Below are 20735 nucleotides of genomic sequence, written 5' to 3'. Positions count from 1 at the left end.
GAACAAAATAATCTGGACTCTCCCCTTGTTGCCCCTTTGTCATGGCTGAGGTGAAACAGAGCTAATTGGCTTGCCAAGACCAACTGGAAAATGAGCCTCCTAAGGCTTTCCGGGCAAGGTTCCCTTTGCTAATGGCACACCTTGTCCCCAGCCCACACAGCACACGTCTTCATTAGCTGCATTGCCTTTCCAGGAACTCCGCAACTGCGCAGAGCTTGTTATAAAAGGGTTTGTGCTGTTTCTTGACAGAAATACCACAAAAATCAATGCAGTAATGTCACACTGAGGTGGCACAGGGGACAGAAGCCAGGGACTGTTTGTCCAGGCGTTGTTTTGCTCTAACAAATGCAGCCAAAAAGTCAAGCGTGGGCCTATGAATGAGCCAAGGTGCCATTGCTTGTGGTACCACAGGATGGGGACTCCTGCTGCAGACCCTGCTCCTGCAGTGGGCAGCTGGCTCTCAGGGACTGATTGCCAGCCAGTAGCGATAGATTGCCTGTAATCTTGCTGTCCACTTGTCACTCCTTTGCTAATTACAGCACTCAGACCTTGCCAGAAGCAGCAGCAGATGATTGCGTGGTTACAGTACACTCGGGCTACAAGGGACTTTGCAGAGCATCACTGAGCCTCTCTTCTCTGCAGGGCCTCTGCTAGGGCAGGTAACACAGCTGCCCTGGGAAGGAAAGGGAGCAGAAAGCACTTGAGAGACTCTGAAGAGAACAACATCCTAACCCAGCTGGTAACCCTTCATGAGGTGAAGGGAATTCTGAGGACAAATTGCCCACTCAGACCTGTTACTTTTTTTTTAAATCTAAATGTTGCTGTCCCCCTAACCATGCCTGAGGGAAGCACCTACCAAATGCTGCGGTAGGGTAAGTTCTTATAGTATTGTAGGGATATGAAATACCACCAGGGTTTGCAGCACGCAGCCAGGCTGAGGCACGCTGCGGTTGTGAGTTACCTCGGACACAAGTGGTGAGCTGAAAAGCAGATGAGGATTCCTCCATCCTCTTTAAACAAGAACTCCAAATCATAGAATGGTTTGGGTTAGAAAGGAGCTTAAGATCATCTAGTTCCAACCCCCTGCCATGGGCAGGGATGCCTCACACTAGACCATGTCGCCCAAGGCTCTGTCCAACCTGGCCTTGAACACTGCCAGGGATGGAGCATTCACCACTTCTTTGGGCAACCTGTTCCAGTGCCTCAGCACCCTCACAGTAAAGAACTTCTTCCTTATATCCAACCTGAACTTCCCCTGTTTAAGTTTAAACCCATTCCCCCTTGTCCTGTTGCTACAGTCCTTGATGAAGATGCCCTCTCTGGCATCCTTGTAGGCCCCCTTCAGATCTTGGAAGGCTGCTCTGAGGTCTGAAATTACCTGCTTCGAACACAAGGATTTTAAATAGTGCTTAGCCCTGGTGTGAATGTCTGATGGTAGAGGAGCTGTTCTGTTTGCTCTGCAGCCCCGATTTATTCATTCTTTTCTGGTTCTCCATGTGTTTCGGATATATTGTCTACAGTTACATTTCTCCCTCTCTCTTTCTTTCATATTCCTTTGCCTCCTTTTGTTCACCATCAAAGTTTCACAAGGTAAGTTTGTTTCTGTTCTTCCTCCTCCTCCTCACACCCTGTGGCAGCTCCCCATGGACATCAGCCAGGACAAGCTGTTTGGGATTCATTTTGCCCGCTCCCAGCTCAAGTCCGGCTGTGTGCCTCTATGTGTGTGTCACCTGTCTCTGTGTCTGTCCTGTGGCCACACAGCCCCAGCACTGAAATGCCCCTTGGGCTGCCTCAATGGCACCGTCAGGGCAGGGCAGGGACCTGCTTCAGCCTCAGGAGCATCCCAAGGCCACCTTCTGCATGAACCCAGTCCCTGGGTCCCTGTAGGACAGCCTGTGCGCAGAGAGGTTTCTTCTCGCCTGAATCTTACTTGCAATGGTTTACAGAAAGGCAATTTCAAGCAAACTTGATTAAATCAGTGATTTTGAGCACAGATACTCAGACCGACTTGGTCCCAGAGCTGTCTGCTCCCAGAACTGCACCTTAACTGTAACACAGGTGTACTAAGGTAAAGCTGCTTCATACAGAATAGCTATCCCTATGCAAGAAATGTAATAACTATTTCCATATATAAACTAATAACTATTTTAATAAGTTTAGCATAGGACAGGTCATCTTTTGGTTTACTTCGGTCATGTAAAGAGGTACACAGGCTGAGCTACTGTAACTGGCTTCCAGTCAGCTTCAAAACTGGTGGCAGGACTGAAAGGATTTCTGTTGTATCTTAATAAAAGGCATGGCTACACAAGCAAGTCATTGTAAGCATAACCCACCTTGGTTGCTTTAGCTAAGGATTTATGGCATGCCCCAGCTCTGGTCCATGTGGTTGACTGGGGTTTTTTTTACTGTGCTACCTAAATTTAACCTATGGTGTAGACAAGCCTGTATTACAGGTTTCCAACCAGCTCATCTTTCTTTCAGAGCTGACTCACATTTAGAACATAGATGTATAAGAAACTCTCATCTTTCCGCCCTAGAAAAAGCTGTGTGAAAGGTGTGAGAGTCTTCCTATTCAGCTGCATATGATGGACAGCAAGGCAGTGCAGGGTAATGCTTGCTGAGAAGTGTCATTAATCTCCTCCTCTATTCCTTGTGCTCATTTAGCAGCAGGAGATCCAGACTGCCAAGGTTGGGTGAATGCACAGACTTTTCCACAGTACAAAGTTCATTTGCCAGGGCCAATTCTTAGTTCAGCAAAAAATCCCTTAAAGATAGAGGTTGTGGTACCTGCTGGTATTTTGTGTTGAGCTTTAAGGCACTTTACAAAAGCCTAACGTAAGGGTTGGAAAGAGATATTAAAAAGCATCAATGGAAAAGTGCTTGAAGAGCATCCCGAGATGTGAAATCTCAGACTCATTTGAAATGCAGAATATAAAAATGACAGGCTACTTATGTTATTTAAATAAAGAAAAAGAAAACTTCCAAGTTTTTAAAAGGTTTCTAGATGAAAGATCTTCACTGCAGTGAAGGTAAGGACAGTTTCTTTCCTTCTTTAAAAAAGAGATCTTGTGCATTGGTACTATTGTAGTAACAATCCCAGCTTCTGTTAAAAAGAAAGCAGGTAAAGCTTCTGATGCAGTCATTGCAACCACCTAGGAAAGTGTTGAAAAACCCAGTATTTTTCTCCTTATCCTGTATGCGCACAAGAGCTGTGGGTGCTCTCTTATGGGTACTCTACTATTGCCCTTCCTGGCTCCTTAGGAAAGGAGCCCCTCTGTGAGGGCATCCCTATGGGATTTGCAAACTCCCCTCAAGACCACTACATATGGGATAGCAAATACAGCATGGCCCCAGACCCAAGATCTCTGCTGCTTTAAACCTTGTAGCCATGGGAAGAGGAGGGGGAGTGGAGGAGGCAGCATCCAGGCAGTTTTCCAGTGTTCTTGGCTTTGCTGCTGAACAACTTAGTTTTCTCCAGTTCCACCTGGCGGCTGCTGTGCCCCAGCAAAAGCAGCTGTAGTTCTGCTGGGCTGGAGCAAAGCAAGTGCATAACAAGGCAGGAGAACATCATTAGTGAAAGGGCCCAGAGGCATGCTGTGGTCCTGTGTGAACTCTGACACATCAGCCTGTGATTAAAGGCATCCACTTTCTCGCCCAAGAGATGTCTGTTCACCTCCACAGAATGCAATGCAGATTGGTTGCTGCTGGAGAGCTCTGTTAGCAAAAGCCAGCATGGGAACAAGAAGGTGGATAGGGGAAACCAGCTTCCTCCTACCTGGCAGTCCTTTGGAAGGACCAGGTTCTGACATAGATCACAAGTAGAGATGCGCATCGGATGCACAGCCACCGAGCTGCCAGGTCAGCACTTGGGAACAGCCGTGTCTGGAGCAGTATATAAGGGCATACATTTCCCCTATGCTGCAGAAAAACACATTCCATAAAAATTTTATGTTATTGAGCTGGACTGGAATTGGTGGCTGCCAGTACCTATTGCGCCTTTATAACCTCTTCAAGCAGATGTGCCTCTGCCCATGCCAGGGCTGGTGGCAGGCAGGCACTGCAGCAGCAAGGCTGCCTGCCTTCCTGTGCCCAGGAAGGTGGATTGCACCCCATGGCTGCATGGGACAAGCACTGGCTAAAGCCAGGCAGGGCTGAGCCTGACGAGGGCAGTGCCCCTCTTTTCCCCCTATAGTTTGCCTGGTAAACCAGGCTTGTGGCTCACTTGAGGGTCCTCATTAGGAATTAACACTAATCATGTTCCCTTCCCCTCCCTCCTCACAGGCTACAAGGAACAGGGGATCCCACAGCAGCTGTAGTGGCTGGGACAAGTATGGTCAGAGAAACACGGCGAGAGATTTCCTTTGGCAGCTCTGGGCCACGGACCTTTTCATTACCCTTTGTCTTTCTTCTTCTTCTTCTTCCTTTTGTTTTGTTTTGTTCTGTTTGAACCTGGTCCATCTGCCCATCCAGCGGAGCGGAGGTGCAGAGCAGCCGACGGAGACTTGCACTGATCCCATTGAGCAGCAGAGATGGGGCAAGCACAGCGTGGGGTAGGACTGGTCCTGGCCAGCACACGATGGGCAGCTGATGAGGAGGATGGTGCCAGGAGAAGGAAACACCCTTGGCAAAGGTGGCATCCATGCAGGCAGCTGAGCCAGGGGAGCAGGAGATGCTGCTTTCCTCCCTCTTCCCAGGAGGGAGTAGCTGAAGATGCTTTGCCTCCTTTTTATGCTCACTGTTAAAGGAAACTGGCTGTGGACATCAAATGCCAAGGAGCTATTAACAGATACATCTACAGTATATAAAAGCAAACCAGTTGTACTTTTCCCCACTCTGAGAGTCCATCCTTGACTGCTTCGTTGTAGCAGAGGGCTCAGCCCAGCCTCCCCTGCTCACTGTGTATATATGATGCTCAATGAAGCTCTGTCTGTGCAGATATCTTGAGAAACGTGCTTGCTGTAAATCATGCTGTACTGATAAATGGACCGAGACCATCCCCTACTTCCATCCACTGGCACTATGTGAAGACCAGACCTCCCACCAGCCCTGAGGGGACGTTATCTAGCAACGGACCAGTGCCCTGCAGCACCTTGACTCTAGATGCTTGCCAAAGGCTTCTACTGTAAAACAATACTGGGGGAGCCAAAAGACGACTTTTTCTCCTTTCCCCTGAAAGGGACTTGCTGGCAGTGTTTCCGTGCTTTGGAAGTGGATCCCCTTACAGCTCGGCATGTGTTCCTGGCTGGAGCAGCATCCCTGCTCTGCTTCTCCAGAGTAAGTATCCAAAGCTTGAGTATCATGACCTGGTGCTAACCAGGTCTCAGCAGCAGTCATGGTTGGAAGGCCCGTGGCCAGATGGGGTAGGGCTGGGTTTTGTAGTTTAAACTCACAATGCACAGAGCTAAATGGGGCATCCAGGCAGCTCTGATCCTGGCTGATGTTTCAGCAGGGCAAGAAGAGATCAGCCAAGGGGGACGTGGCTGCTTTTCCAATCCAGAGAGGTGGTGGGAGAGCTCTGCTGAAAGGGGGCAAACCCAGACTGCTGCTCTCACCTAGGGAGGGTCCTGGCCAAATATTAACAGTAATCCCGTGCAATGTAGGTGATAGACAGATCACTACAGCTGAGAAACAGCCATGTGCAGTAAATTAACAGGCTCCAAAGCAAGCCCATGGCAGACAACAGGAATAACTCAGGCTACATTTCTTTTGCCTCACACCCTAAGCAGTGGCTCATGCTGCTATGCTGACCAGCCTGAAATACGTATTTAGCAACTACCCTGTATCCAAATGGGGATGCTGAACTCAGCTTTTTGGGCTGCTCCACAGAAAGCAAAGATCTGTAACATGGTGCAGGCAGGAGAACTGCTCAGTTGTAATTTTAGAGGAAGATAGATGGAAAAACATCAACTTTTAGAGAGATGAAAGCCACACAACGCAGGCAACAGTGAGGCAGGTTTCTTTGGAAGACAAGCACCGGCCAGTGCTTCTTGTTAGTCCAGGGCTAGAAGTGCTCAAGAGGCAAAGCAGCACAGTTATCCTGCCACGACACTGCAGGTGAGGCAGAGTTACCTTGCTTTGCCAAGGAGACACTTGCAAGACAGCAGCATTTTGAGAACAGTCAGCTTTTACTAGGTCACTGGTAGAAAGAGGGAACCCAAGAGCCATCCAACATCCGCATTAAAGCCAAGGGATGAGCTCCTCAAGATTACCATTGCCACTGCACCCATCAAAAGGATTTCTGCTCATGGTGTTCAGTAATTTCAACTCTCTTTGACCATTTCTGCCAAAAGGACTGGTTGAGAGGTGGCTGCTCAGTGACCTGTGCTGGAGCACTTGCAGCTCTGTACAGATGTTACTGAATTGAGCTTCAGCATTTACTATGAGGCAGAACAGCCCTGCTCCTTCATTTCCCACCTGCGAAAATAAGGGGTAAATAGAATCATAACCAGAAGCAAACAGATCAGTAGCACAGCTGGAGAACACCTTCACAAGCTGCTGCTGTGATTGGTGGGAACTCTTTCTTTGAGTTTTATAAGTAGTTATTAAACACCCAAACAACCTGCCAGCTCAGCTGCAGAGAGCACAATGACCAAGGGCAATGGTTACCCCTCACACCTGCCAAAACAGCATGACTGGTTCAAGTGCTAACTCCAGGTGCCACCTGAGCATCAAGTTAGTTGTGCTGTGGTCTCAGGATGGATGTGCAGGAGCCTCTGCGGACGTGTCTGACAATTTTCACTAAGCCAGCTGGTAGAGGTGTTGAAAAGAAACCAAGCAAAGCCTCTGGGTGTAGAAGCTGTGCAATGTGAGCAGCCAAGCATAGCTTAAGAACAACTTGTTCTGCTGCCTGTAAGGATGGATTCCCTTTCAGAAGATGGATTTAAACATCCAGTGGACAAGCAGGGCAGGAAGTCTCAGACTGTGGAGGGTTAAACAAGCTGGGCATTAAACTGCTAGAGGTCACATCTCCTGTGGCACCAGATGTACAGGCATCAGACCCAGCACCTATACAAAAGGTCCCCTGGGAACAAGAAGGGGCAGGATTAGCTCCTTGTCAGCATCTTCAGGGTTTTGCTGGCCTTTTGGGCCATGTTTGGTGCTCTCTGTCCCCGTGCTCTAGTGAGGATGGGAGAACTGGATTAGTTGGGGAAGGGCTTGTATGGAAATGCTGCCCTATTCAGGTGGGCCATGGGTCTCCAGAGAGCATCGCTTCAGTTACATCTGTGTGCTAGCCACATTTATTGCATAGGAGAGTTTGGCACCAGCAGCCCTGCACAGGAGATGTGTGGGGTTTATCATTTACCTTCAGGGTCTATAAAAAGGTCTTATTTTTGACCTATTAAACTGGTGAAGCCAAGAAAACAGCCAGCACGCCAGTTCAGAGGTTCTGAAATCTGTCAAATGATGATGAAAGGCCTTATTTCTGCCTGTTGTGAGGATTTGCTTAACGGATTTTAATTAGCACTAGACAGATTGCTGCTCCTTGCTTTAGGACAGGAACAACTTTATAGATTGACCTTGCTACCAGGAAGCAGGCACCAAATAGTGCTTTCCCCAAAGCTGCCCTGCTGCAGTGATAATGATGATAAACACCTCTGATTTTTGCAATAGTCCTGATTAAGACCAGCACCCCTGAGCCCAGGGGTGAACAGCAGCTCGCTCTCAGGCAACAGCAAGCCCTTCAGCCTGGTTTCAGGTCTCCCTATGGCAAGTAGTGGGGAGATGTGCTGTAGTGAACTCCAAGGCTGAGCTGCAGGAGGGATTTCAAGCCTTAGTGGTCAAAAGGGGGGTCTGCTCACTTCCATCTTCAATACCACACACACCCCCACTGCAACTTGGTTTTCCGCCTCTCATAAGAGACCAGAGCTTTGTGTGAGGGACAGGCCAGGCAGAGCCCAGCCTCTCGAGGAGGCCATGGTGGGGAAGCTGGCAGCAAGCTGGAGGTACATGCATGGTGCCTACAACTCATACAATAGTTTGGGTTGGAAGGGACCTTCAAAGCTCATCTAGTCCAACCGCCTGCAATGAGCAGGGACATCTTCAACTAGATTAGATTGCCTGGTGAGAAGAGCCACACAGTGAAGACACAGGTAGGAGTGCTAATCTGAAGCTTTCCCCTCCATCACCAGTGCTTGTATTTCTCTTTAGGGCCAAATTCACCACCCAGCGCTTTCATGCCTCTTGCTGGAGCACCACAGGGAAAAGTCATCTCCTCCAGGACACCCACCAACACCAGGGCTGGATAACTCACCTCCCACTTGCAGGAGCTGTGCCATGTCATCCACCAGTGCCCGCTGTGCCACACCACCACTGCAAACCAACCCATCTGCGTGCTGGCATAGCAAGAGGTCACAGCCAGTGAACGCTTGGTCTGCTTGAAGGCACCTGGCAATCCCAGCATCATCATCTGCTTTATAAATATAGATGTTTTAGATGCAAGTTTTACAGCTAAAAGAGTGATAGTGGGTAATGAAGAATAAATGCAGTTGCTTCACCCCCATCTGCCAACACCACAGTGTTTTCTGCTGCTCTTTCCCATTGTGAAAACCTAAAAAAAAAAAAAAAAAAAAAAAAAGGGCTTTAATGAAATAGTTCCTTGGTACTTGAACCCAGCCAGGCTGGACAGCTGATGTACTACTCATTGGAAAGCAATTCCAGGTAGGAACCAAACCAAATGTGTTTTTGAAGTGTGTGGCCAGTTGTAAGCCAGTTTCATTCTGGGTCAGCCCAACCATTTCCATGCAGTTTTTCTTTGCCTAAGTCTGATGGTGTTGCCAGATCCATACTTATCATGGAAAAGGTGCTATGGCAGGCAGCTCCCACCATCCCAGCCCTTTGCCTGCCTGGCCACACTTGCTGCAGAGGGTCAGCATCACTCTCAGATGTGCCTGGCAATCAGAGCCAGGAAGGTCAGCGGGGCTATGTGCCATTTGGTAGGGTGTTGGACACAGGAGGTGCCTCCATCTGTGCCACATCCTGTGCATCCTGAAACAAGGAGCTGCATGTTCCTCCCTACCTGCATCCACTGTCACACATTTTATTAAAGATCTTTCAGTTCTGTTGAAAGTGGCCCCTTGTCATAGTCTTCCCATGATGCGGGGGGTATTGCTCTGAGCTCCATGGATAGGAAACCAAAGAGTCATGGTCTCATTCTTCAGGGGGTTGTTTTATTCCATCCTTGCCTCCTGCTTGTTTGGGGATGTCCCTGCAGATCACGTACATGCATACACTCCAGCCGGAGTGCAATTCATTACTATTCAACCCAAACTGCATCCTCTACAAGACACCACCAAGAGTTCATTTAAAGCCCAGACACAGGAAGAGCTATAAGCTTGGCTGGATCTTATATTCCTCCCAGTCAAAAGCAATGGCTTCTCCCACACACTTGCTAATCACGGCATGATAACACACCCCTGTATTGTCTAGCTGACTTCTCTTCATGCTCACACACATAGTGACTTTTCACGCAGTGCTGCAACTGATTTTCTAAAGCAGCACTCAATATCCATCCATGGGACCAGCATCCTGCAAAACCCGAGGTGACAGTGGCACCAGCTGAACCAGCGTTAGTTACAGTGAATTCCACAAGAGCCTGTTCCACCCACAAGCCATCCTTCCTCCTCTTGTCATCCATATTCATAACCAGAGCCAGGCTAAGATTCAGTCCTGCTTCTCCTGCATCCACCCACCATCCAAAGGGAAGCAACACCCTCTTGTCCTCTTCACCAAAACAACACAGTGGGATGTGAAGGCTTCACATACACTCTAGGACCGACAAGGCAAGAGGAGTTTAATCCGTCTTCCAGCTCTAAGGATGCTTCCAGCAGGCAGGTGAAAGGGAATGGGCACATTTGGGCTTGGGATCAAAGCAGTGATGGCAATGTTGCCCCAAGCACCCCCCTTCCCACCCACCACATACATACAGACACTGCTCCATGGGCCGGGAGGGGAATGCTTGTCCATTACTGGTTCGAGTCTGTGTTTTCCTTAGTTTTGGCCATGCTTGGATGTATCAGGTTTTTCCCAGCTGAAGAAGGGAATGGGTGTGTGTCTTCCTGTGCCATTTGCATCCCAATGGTGAGCCCACCTTTCATTTTTGTGCCAGAGCCCAAACCGAGGGGTTAGAGAGGACCATTTGATGTCTGTTAATCTCACCGAGTGTTGGATTGTGACTTGCTGTGTTTTGATACTGTGGATTATTATTATTTTTTAAGTTAAATACATTCTCTTGCTGGACAGCTGGGATGCAATGCAGAGTCTCTTTATGTAGCCTGGAGAACCCCCATCAAACCAAAATGACCCTCATCCCACCAGCCTGGATAGTGGAGAGCATCCAGCAGACACCAGCCTGCACCTTCGTCACCTGAGGAGAGGAGGCAGGGGCCAGGACATGGCTTTCTTAAGGGATTAAGAACCCAGAGCCTTACAGGAGAGCAGAGGGCTGGTGAGGAGCTTTACTGCACCTCTGAAACAGAGAGGTGGGAAGGGGAAAAGCTCTGTTACCCTTCCCCTGCGCACACACCTACCAGCAACCCTTCTCTCCTGGGTTTTCCGTGTGGTTTTTACATTTTAAAGTGTATCCAGGCACATTATCCCTGCTACCCATGTGAGAGCAGCCCCACTGCTGGGGACTCAGCCCTGCATGCCCATGCACAGCAGACCTTGGCAGGGGATCCTCCTGCAACACCCCAAAATGCCACTGTGTGTTGGGAACCACATTAGAGGTCCCATCTGGGCTTGTCAGGGCTTCCCTTGGTCTGAGACAAGCGGGGGTCTAAAGCCTCCAAGCAATTGCTCATTCATACCAGTGTCCACAACCTTGTAGCTTTGCCCCCAAGTATTGGCACACAGGTAGTTTCAGGCTGCTAAGCCTCACCCAGCCCTGCTTGGATGCCTCCCCTCTGCAGGGGGCTCCTTGCAAACACAGCTTTACACAAGCAGGTTTGTCCAACACCAACTGTCCTGTTGGAGACCTCACGCTCCCCATCCCGGCCCCTCAGGGAAGCAAAGGCTGCAGCCTTCAATGGCACAGAGCTCAGTGACATCTGCTACCCATCCAGAGCAGGTTTAGGGCTGTCCTCCCTTCCCAGGCTCCCACCAGGCAGGGCAGGGATGGAGAGAACCCAGCAATGCTTAAGGGGGCCAGCGGAGGAGGCGGAACATCTCCAAGAGGGAATGCAATGTGCCCATGATACTCACCCTCCACAGCCCCAAATGCAGGGGCAACATTTGAAGTCAGAGATGGAGAGATCTGAACTGCACAGCACAGCACTCCTGTTTGCACAGGTTCATGCGGGAGAATGGCAAGAGGCCAAAACCAAGTGTGGCCCTGGAGAAGTGGGAGCAGGCACCCACCCAGCGAGGCTGGGGATGGAGCCATCAGGATCAGCACAGGTCCTGGTTCATCTCAGCTCAGCCCATCAGTAACTGGCCCCAGGGAGGGACACCCCACTGCTGACACCCCACAACCGACACAGCCGGCCCCATGCAGCTTGTCCTTAAGGAGAAGAACAGGGAGGGGGGAGGACACAGACTGCTGTTTGCAACAGCAAGAGGCAGGGAGCCCACCCAGAACTCAGAGAAGGCTCTTCTTGCACCCCATGGCTTTGAGGGATCCGAGGTGAGGCCGAAAGCTCCATTTCACTTGCCTCATCCTTCTATTTAGGCTTCGTCCCTCAGCATATGAAGTGCTTTGGGATGAGAACTGATATATAATATTATGATACTATTAATACACCCATGCAGACACATCATCACGTGGCAAACCCACTAGAGAGATGTGGGATAATTATCTTGGAGAGAGTTTTTTTAACTCCCTGTTAATTCAACCATCTCAGAAGGGGAGGGGAAGGAAATAAAAGCAAAAATTCTCACAAATGGAAAGTCAAAAACCAGAGCTCAGTGAAGGCAGATAACCATGGGAAAAGCCTCCATGCCTTATCCTCATCCAAGCACCATCATGGGAACAGGTCTTTCCCTCACCTGGAGGAACAGGCAGTTCTCCAGCAGCTTCTCATCCCTGCAGGCTGTTGGCACCCACATCACAGGGAGTGCTCTGGCATCTGCAGGCAGGAACCCAGAAGGGCTTAAGGGGGTAAGAGGGGCAGAAGGGTGAAGAGCAGCTTTCTGCTGGCTCCTCAAACAGGCAGCAGCAGCACCAGCTCTGCTAGAGCAGACACCACAATACCTGTTCTGAGAGCAGCCTTAAAGCCAGACAGCAAAACCCCAGGGAACAGGGTGACCAGCAGGTTCCTGGGGTGCTTCACTCACAATACACCAGCCCTTGCAGGAGGCAGCAGCCAGCAGACCTCAAGCCTCTGAAGAGCTGAGGACAGCCCTGGTCTGCCCTTCTCCAGCATCCCACCAGTGGGCAGAAACCAGACCAGAACCACTCCTGCCCCCAAGCCCCACTTCACATCCCAGGGTGGATCTCCTGCCCACTGACCTCCTCCACACCCCACAGCAGCCCTATAGGGGCACACAGCCACCACACACACCTCACCATGGCTTCAGGCACAAGCTGCTCTGCCCGGAGGCTCTCACAGCACAGCCACAGCTCCTGCTGCAGCTCCTCTGTGCACCCACTTAGCACAGCAACGGTGGGCCCAAGGAAACTGCCCTTCCAGCAGCCACCACGCAACAGTGACCATTACCCTCCCTCTGCACTTGCAGCCCCCCCCCAAGCTGGGCTTTTACCACCTCCTTAAACACAGATCCCTTCCCAAACCAAGCATCACCTTCCCAGGGATGACACACGCAGTACTGGGACACATCCAGGATTGCAGCAGCTCTCACTGAGAACCACACAGGACTGCAGCCCATAGCACTGATGGGCAGTGGCTGAGGCTTTATGTGTGATGTGGAGCAATCAGTGGAACCAGGTGTGCTTTGCATGAGGCCATCTGGGATTGATCAGGCTGTTGGCTGCTCTTATACCCATGGGGCAAAAGCATCTTGGGCAGAAGGGCTGGTTTGCAGCTCGTGCCAATGGGAAGCCAGGGGCTGCCTGCAGGCAGTTCTCCCTGGTGGCAATGCAGAGACATGGAAATGCACCTCCTGGATGTTGTGTCATTTAGAGATACGTATTTAGAAAAGCATAATTTAAATTACATTCAAGTAATTCAAGTTATATGCATGCAAAGGAGGGTTATTGCAAGGTTCACATGTACTATCTCAAAATCTTCAAGTCACGCAGTCCAAATATACATTCAGATGTGAACCCAGCTATGTGAATGTAGTACCTGATCCTATAAACTAATATGACAATTACAGGCTTCTTTGCAGCTTGTTTGCACAGGAAAGCTGCTGCCTGCCTCTCCACTGTGCCTACATCGCTCTGAGCCCATGAAAGACACTTAATGTTGGAGTTGCGCCTTCACTAGGGCCTGAGCAGCCCCAAATTTGGGCCCAGAGGGGCTCAGCGGGGCAGTGGATTGCTCACTGTTGTGCCAGGTTCAATGCTGCTCCTGCCCATGCCTGAGGACCGAGGCTGGGGGGCTCTGGAGCCATCCTGGGATGCAGGCGTGAAGCTGCCGGGTGTTGATGCACCAATCCCAGTGGTGGATCACTGCTCCAGCCCCAGAGGAAGCGTCAGGACTAAAGGCTAAGGCTGACTCCAAGGCTCCTTCCCCAGATGGAAATGGTCTGTTCTAGGAAATGAGTTTCCTGGAGGTCTAATTTTAGGAGATGGTTGTTTCTGCTGGCCCTGCGTTGCCTAGCCTGGCCCAAAAGGGCTCCCAAAGCTGCCGGGGCAGGTTACCTGCAGCAGACGGGGACCTGCAGGCAGCAAGTGCAATGGGCAGTGACTGCTGGTGGCATGAGGGAGGGCTGCAGGTTCTGAAGGGATGGGTCTTGGTTTCAAGCCAGCTGAATGCCAAATTCCAGGGTAAAATCCTGCTTATTCAGAGGCCTGCCGCTGCCTGGGCAGTGCAAGGGGCAGGATCCAGCAGGGATAACCACTGTCCCTGCAGGAGATGATGGGCAAAGTGGCCACTGTCACCGCCTGTCCCACCCAGGCATGCGCTGCTCTTGGGTGCAAAGGACAGCACGGCAGCAGCCTGCCCCGCGGGAGCTCTCTGGGCTGCACCACGCCGGCACCAAGCGCTCAAGAGACATCCCATCCGACCCTTAATGATCAACCTGTAAGCCACAGGGACTAGGAGTCTCCCTGCAGAGCCGTGTCCCACGGGAAAAGCATTTAGGCAGGAGAAAGACATGGCAGCTGCTTCAGGGCACATTTGAATCATAGAATCAGCTAGGCTGGAAAGACCTTCAAGATCATCCAGTCCAACCGCTCCCCAGCACTGCCAGGGCCACCACTAACCCATGTCACTGAGGGCCTCATCTACACGATGTGTGAACACTTCCAGGGACAGTGATTCCACCACTGCCCTGGGCAGCCTGTTCCAATGCCTGAGCACCCTTCTCTGTGAAGAAATGTTTCCTAATATCCAATCTAAATGTCCCCATTGCTTGGACAATGAACGGTGGGAGGAAGCACGTGTCATTTTACATGTCATGAGACAAAGCATGGTGGGGATGACGTGTCCTCCAGCCCTGGAAAGGGTCCGTGGTGTCACTGCCACCAGGCAGGGGCAGGCTGCGGCAGCAGCCAAGTGCCACCATGGCAGCTTGCTGGCCAAGCCAGTGCTGGTGCCGTGGGTGCCATTGAGCACCCTGCTCAAAATAACCACCCCAGCATCGCTTAACCACTCCAGGGGCTTGGCTGCCACATGCTTTTAGAGCAGCAGAGGTCGGTTGTGGAGGGGACAGGTAAAGTAGGGCACCTCGTGTCTGCATGCATGTTGCCATTGGAGAAAGGGCCTCACTTTTCATCACTTCTCCCAGGGGCACGTTCAGCCCTCACCTTGTGCTGCCACTTTAGCAGCATACCAATGGTGGGGCACATGGTGCTGTGGGGCATTGGGTTCATCATCCCTGCAAGAAAAAAGAGGCTTGGGATCAGCCTGTGGCACTGGGGACTGTCACAACCCTGTGTTTTAAGCCAGCTGTGCCTGCAGGTGACCCAAAAAATGCTTTTAAAGAGCGAGCATTCCCGGATGTTCGATTATGGTAGGGCTTAAGTGAAGACAAACCAGTGCAGAGGCGCCCCTGGTACTGGGGACACCCCGCTGCCGGGAGCCGAGGATGCTGAGCCATGAGCACAGGAGCATGGCCGAGAGAATGAGGCTCCCGCAGAGAGGCAGGCACTGGGGGGGGGGGGGTTGGGTGCACCAGCCACCCTCTAATGCTGGAACACCAAGCCCCAGCAAACACAAATCCCCCGCCCCAAGCGGACAGCGATGGGCGCCGGCAGCGGGAGGAGCTGCTGAGGCCCAAGGGGTGCATCTGCTCCAGACGCTCCTCCCGCGCTGTCCCGGTGGGAATTCCTCTTTAACGGGCTTTCCCCTCAAGCGGCGCCAGCAGCAGCTCTCCTGTGCTCTCTGGCTGCGGCGGGGTGGAAGCACAGCTTTTCCCTGGAGCTGAGCAGGAGCCAAGAGAGGCAGGTCTGAGAATGGGAAGAGAAGTAGGGGTTGGAACAGAAAACCTGTCAGCACAAAAGCAACACAGCGCCTGGAGCATCGCTGAGTAAACCCATGAGAAGCCTTCCTCAAGCCTTCCTCACCGTGCCCCAATTCCTTGCTGGAAAGCATCTCTCTTGGAGGGGCAGGAGCTGCAGGAGATGCAGACCCATGTCCCCAGCCCCATTGTGGGGTGGGAGAAGCGGGATCCTGGCCATGATGGGGCTGATCCGCGGGGCGAGCAGCTCATCCTTTGCTTGTAGGAGCAGAGAGTGACCTCTGTCACGGCCTTAAAACCACACGGCAAAACCACCAACCAAACCGAGGGACACCCCCCAGGTTTTAAATTTAATTTTACTTTTTACCCTTCACAAATAACAAAGAACGAATTCGTGCTTTTTAAGGCCGGGGAAGAGAACAAACGAGACCCAAAGGAGAGACCAAGGTCTGTAACTGGGAAGTTGGCCCCAGCCGACAAACCCCAGCACTGCCGGGGCGAGGGGCAGGTCCCCATCGGGGAGCGGGCAGGGGCGGGAGCGCATCCCCGCCGAGCCCGTTCCCACCGGGAAAGCCAGCCCCGTCCCGCAGGACGCTCCCGGGGCGGCACCGCCACCTACTGGCCTCGGGAGGAAGCGCCAGCCCGGGGCGGGGGCACCGCGGCTCCTTTAGTAGGGACCGGCGGAAGGCGCAGGCTCAGCGCGGCCCCGTTTGGGGGTTAAACCCACCGGACCCCGGGGGGGTGCACTGACCCACTACATGTTACTACCAAAGCTGCAGGACCCTGGAGCTGTCGGGCGCATCCCCAAGCCACAGTGGGTGAGGCGAAAGGCATCCCCAGGATGCTAAACCCACCCCAGCCTCCATGGCAGAAGGGGACGGGGTCCTGGGAGAAACCCAAAGGGCTGCTCCCACTTGCCAAGCTCCCAGACTCACCTGGTCCCTGGGCGGTAAAAGAGGAAAAGCTTCATTGCTGGCAGCACCAACCCCCAAGTTGCAGGATTTCATCACTCTGCACCTCAGTGTAAGAACACCCAAGCTAGGGATCCACCCCCCGGCCTCCCCCCCCCCTTCACTTATGGCCAACAGAAGTGCCAGCGGCTCAGGTAACTCATTTAAGCACTTAAGATCCTTCTTTAGAGGTCTTATTGCTCCAGCAACGTGACCCTCCAGCCCTTTCTCAGGGCAGGAGCTCTGGCTGAGGGAGTACACACACCAGGCAGTGCCACTGCCCTGCATCATCCATGGCAGGGACAAATCACCTCTTGAGGGGTTTCCTAGAGACCTCCCAATCCCCACCCGCATGTGCTGTGAACACCCCCCAACACACAAGCCTCAGACCCCCATCAGCAACCACAGCAAAGCCCTGCATCAACCCCCCAGCTGCTCCCCTCCTCATTTATGGGAGGTTCATTCTTGCAAGTAGCATCTAACCAGGTAATTAAGAAGAAAATCAGCTGCCCCCTCCCCAGCTACAGCCTGAGCAGGCTGCCATATCCCCCTGGATAGAGCTGGGAGACTCCATTCCCTAACAGTAGAAGCCTCAGTATCTAAACTGGTCTTTGTGGCTGTAATCGAAGTGCTGGCCTCTCTCCTCTATATTATTAACCATTTAGGCTATTAATCCCTGAAGTGTCAGGGAACCCGGGGCTTCGCTTTGGGGTGCAGCAAAGCAGGTGCGAGGCAAGCAGGGCTCTTGCCATGGTGTGTGCAGTGCTGGCAGCCCCAGCTTGGCACTGCTCAGAGACATCAGAGTCAGCAGACGCCAGCACTCAGTCACGAGGGGTTTCTTGCTCTGACTTACACCCTTCCCCTCTCCACCACAACGTCGTGGTGTTTCCTTAACTCCCAAGAGTTAAACCTTCTGGTTTTGCACTCCAGGGTGCAGCTGGGTGAGTTTTGGAGGCTTCTGTTTCCCTCCGTAAGTAGGAAGAGGAGACACATAATACTGATGAGACCCCCTGTGGCTCCCAAGAACTGGAGCTAGGATTAAAACACTGGCTGTTGGTATCAATGCTGTTGGTACCGATGCTGCAGGAGCGTGCCTGCCTTCCTGAGAGCCCATGGAGACCACTAGGTGCACGTACAGCAGCCTCAGGACTGTACTAGGAGTTCTTTCCCGTACCAAGAGGTTTATAGGCTTTAAGCAGAGTCCACGCTGGGTCTCTCCTGCAGATGGTTTTAGATGGTGAGCGGCAGAGATGCTGCAGGGACCCCAAGACCCTGGGCCCGGCTGCTCCTGCGGCTCTGGGCATTAAATCAGACTTTGCTGTGGGGCAGCCCCCCCTCGGCTATATGAGTCCCAGGACAGGCTCCTGCTGTCCTGTGCTCGCACCAACAACCAGGAGGGACCGGAGCTGCCTTCAGGCTCTGCAGCCTGATTTCTGCTTCAGTGCAGAACCAATCTGGGAGTTTTGGTGGCCTTTGGTCCCAAGTGCTCCCTCCAGCGCTGCCCACGGTGCGGCTGAGGAAGAGCAGGGGAAGAGCTGCGCCAGGCAGCTCTGACACCCCTGTGTGAGCAGAGGCATCACAGGGTGGCACTCAGAAACCGCCCAGCAGGAGCCATCACCCAGCACTAGCAACAACCACACCGACCAAAAGCATTCCTGGTGTGGAGCTGCCTCTGGTGGGCTTCCCTGCAGGACGGAGATGGAGAAACTCGGGCATCACCCAGTCTGGACCCTCCAACCACAGCCCTGGCTCCGCTCTCACCCTGCCCTGCTCCCTGCCAAGCCAGATCCCATTTATCAGGATCCATCCCGGCACGTACCAAAGCTGGAGCCTGATTCCCTCCAAAACCATCAGAGACGTGGAATCTGGCTTCTGCGTTGTTCCCAGGCTGTCACAGAGCGGACACAGACCATACACCAGGCAAATGCTTCCCATATGCCTTTATTTGCAAGGTTACAGGACTTCTTTACAGGCACTGTGCGTTGGTGTTGCAACCGGTTCGGATTGTTTTGTGTATTACCCAATGATCGAGAGGGGTGGTGGGAGCAGGGAACCCCCCTCACAGCAACCCTTCCAGCCTCCAGAAAGGCATAAGACATCTGAGAGGAACAATCTGCTTCTTCTGAAGCCACGAAGCAAGGAATCTGGTTTATAAACAGGCTTAAAAAATAATATACATATATAAGAGCAGCTCAAAGCTAAAGTACAGCGGTAAGTGGTACGTATCTATGCATATCTGTTCATACTCCTTCTCCAGAGCTGGAAAAGGGATGGTTTAAAAAAAACACAGTTAAAAATAAAAAAGAGGGATTCCATGCATTAAGTTTTAGTGTTTTGTGCAATTAAAATGGGATGAAAATAAATATAACTTAAAAAAAAAAATCCCAACCTTTTCCATGACACTAATGGAACAGAGGCAAGTCTATAAGGCACTTCCACACGGGCTATTCTAGGAAGCCTGGCAAGGAGCTAAAACAGTGCAACCATTTACAATGGCATCAGATGAGCTGAAGACATCTGTGTGGTGAGAGATGAACTGAGAAAAACCTTAGGAGACATCAATCCTTGGGAAAGAGGCCAGGGCATGGCTGCAGGCGGCGCGATGGCCAGCTCCTCCTTATTGCTCCAGGAGAAGAGCTCCCACTGAGGGTGCTGGACCACTGAATGATGGCAGAGGGGCTCTGGAGCATCGCTACTGGGAGCAAGATGAGACAGTGGCTTTGGGGATGGAGCAGGGGATGGGTTCGTGGCTGCCAAGCTCCTGCATGCTCCTTACGTCCTCACCATGAGGGGCTCCCTGGCTCGCCCTGCAGCCTCCCTGCCCCACCATCCTCTCTATGGCTGACCTTTAGAGCCAGCCCCGCTGCAAGCAAGCAGCTGAGTTCAAATGTTCCAGGAAGTTAAAAAATAGCCTCCACCCTAAATAGGGAACTGGGTGTTTTTGCAGGAGCGGGAGCGCTGGGGCTGCCCACAGAGCGCTGAAGAGCCAAAGACGACCGATCAACCTGGATGGCTACTTTAGGTCTCATAGTAGTCCCTTGTAAGCTACTTTTCTCTCCTCCAGCCTTGCCCAAAGTCTTTATTCCCCATGGAGGGCTGGAGACCCCAGCTAAGGAGGGCTGGAAGTGGCTCCAAGCAGGGTCTCTAGAGAGGAGCTTGAAGTGCTACCCACTGTGCCAGTGCACCCAGCATGGGGGACATGGGTAGGAAGCATCTGGCCATGGTAAATACCTGTGCCCGACCACATGGCCCTGCAGCAGGAGAGAAACCCTTGCCCTCCAGTGCCACCTGATGATAACTGCTACGGGATGTCTTGAACACAAAGAAAAACCCCATTCTGCCCTTCTAGCATCATATAAGGACTCAGCACAGCCAGTTCCCTAGGCTGAAAGGTGCTGGCAAAGACAACTAAAGAGCTCCCACCCCAGTATCCGTTAACATCTCCAGGCCTTGCTCATGCAGGCTGGCTGCCAGAGGGTCCTGGGCATGGCCATTGAGGTTTTCAGGATGATACTACCGACCCCAGCACAGGGAGAGGTTCCTTCCTCCACCAGCCCTCTTAAAGGTCCTCTTAAAATCAGGCTTTGCAAGAGACATAAGCGCGATAGGCAAAGCATGCGCTCGCCTAAGCATCCCCATCCTGGCCGGCATGGCTCGTGCTCCCACCGACTGCAAAGCCAAGGTTTCAAGTTCACTTTTGTTCTGGCAGGTTAGCTCTCTATTTACATGGAGAGGAGGGGAAAAAAGGGAATCAAGACAACCTAAAAAACCACAACGAAAACACATTAAATAGGGAGAGTATAGCTTTCAAATGGGAAGGGCCAGGGCTGGAAAGTGTCTTGTAGTGCAGTTCAGAAGAGTCAGTCGGGGGCAGGTTGGGGGTAGTGGCAGAGTCGGATGCATGGCTTTAATGCAAGTCTTCGCTCTGGGACAACTCTGTCAGGATCTGAATGAGGTTGTCCAGCCCCCAGAGGTAGCCATCCTCTCTGTTTCCTTCCACCCAGGGCACATTGTGCTGCAGAACTTGTCCCTCCGGCAGCGGGGTGGTTTTCCCAAAGTCAATCATCCAGACTTTGGCCTGCTCCTTCTTGTCATGAATGAAGAGGAGGGAGCTCCCGATTACCTGCAGAGAGGAGAGACCAGTCAGTGATGCTCCTATTGCTCAATCCCAGCCAGCTTCGGGGCTTTCAGACACTTTATCTCAAGCTGCGTTTGCAAGAGATGATGCCGAGATTTTGCATGGGCAAAAAGCAAGCTCTGTGTGTT

The 20735-nt window shown here is 52.0% G+C and overlaps 2 protein-coding genes across 5 annotated transcripts in view; one reads left to right on the top strand and one right to left on the bottom strand.

Annotated features, from left to right (window-relative positions):
* The window catches only part of STUM (stum, mechanosensory transduction mediator homolog), a 45854-nt gene extending 35618 nt beyond the window's left edge, over nucleotides 1–10236 (top strand). Inside the window, exons 3-5 of one of the 3 annotated variants that reach the window (XM_030499854.2) lie at nucleotides 1582–1590; nucleotides 4282–5274; nucleotides 8149–10236. In XM_030499854.2, coding sequence (XP_030355714.1) covers nucleotides 1582–1590; nucleotides 4282–4316 — 44 coding nt within the window. In that variant the 3' untranslated portion in view covers nucleotides 4317–5274; nucleotides 8149–10236. The remainder of the gene's footprint in view (nucleotides 1–1581; nucleotides 1591–4281; nucleotides 5275–8148) is intronic. The other 2 variants (XM_030499857.1, XM_030499856.2) reach the window with 2 other exon arrangements.
* Nucleotides 10237–18392: 8156 nt separating this feature from the next.
* The window catches only part of ITPKB (inositol-trisphosphate 3-kinase B), a 68901-nt gene continuing 66558 nt past the window's right edge, over nucleotides 18393–20735 (bottom strand). For both annotated transcript variants that reach the window (XM_030499740.1, XM_030499741.1), the window contains one exon: nucleotides 18393–20592. In XM_030499740.1, the coding sequence (XP_030355600.1) occupies nucleotides 20377–20592 (216 nt within the window). In that variant the 3' untranslated portion in view covers nucleotides 18393–20376. The remainder of the gene's footprint in view (nucleotides 20593–20735) is intronic.

The sequence above is a fragment of the Strigops habroptila genome, chromosome 10 (assembly GCF_004027225.2).
Source record: "Strigops habroptila isolate Jane chromosome 10, bStrHab1.2.pri, whole genome shotgun sequence".
Classification (NCBI taxonomy): Eukaryota; Metazoa; Chordata; class Aves; order Psittaciformes; family Psittacidae; genus Strigops; species Strigops habroptila.
Note: the sequence above shows the minus strand (reverse complement) of the source record. Positions and strands in the feature narration are given on the sequence as shown.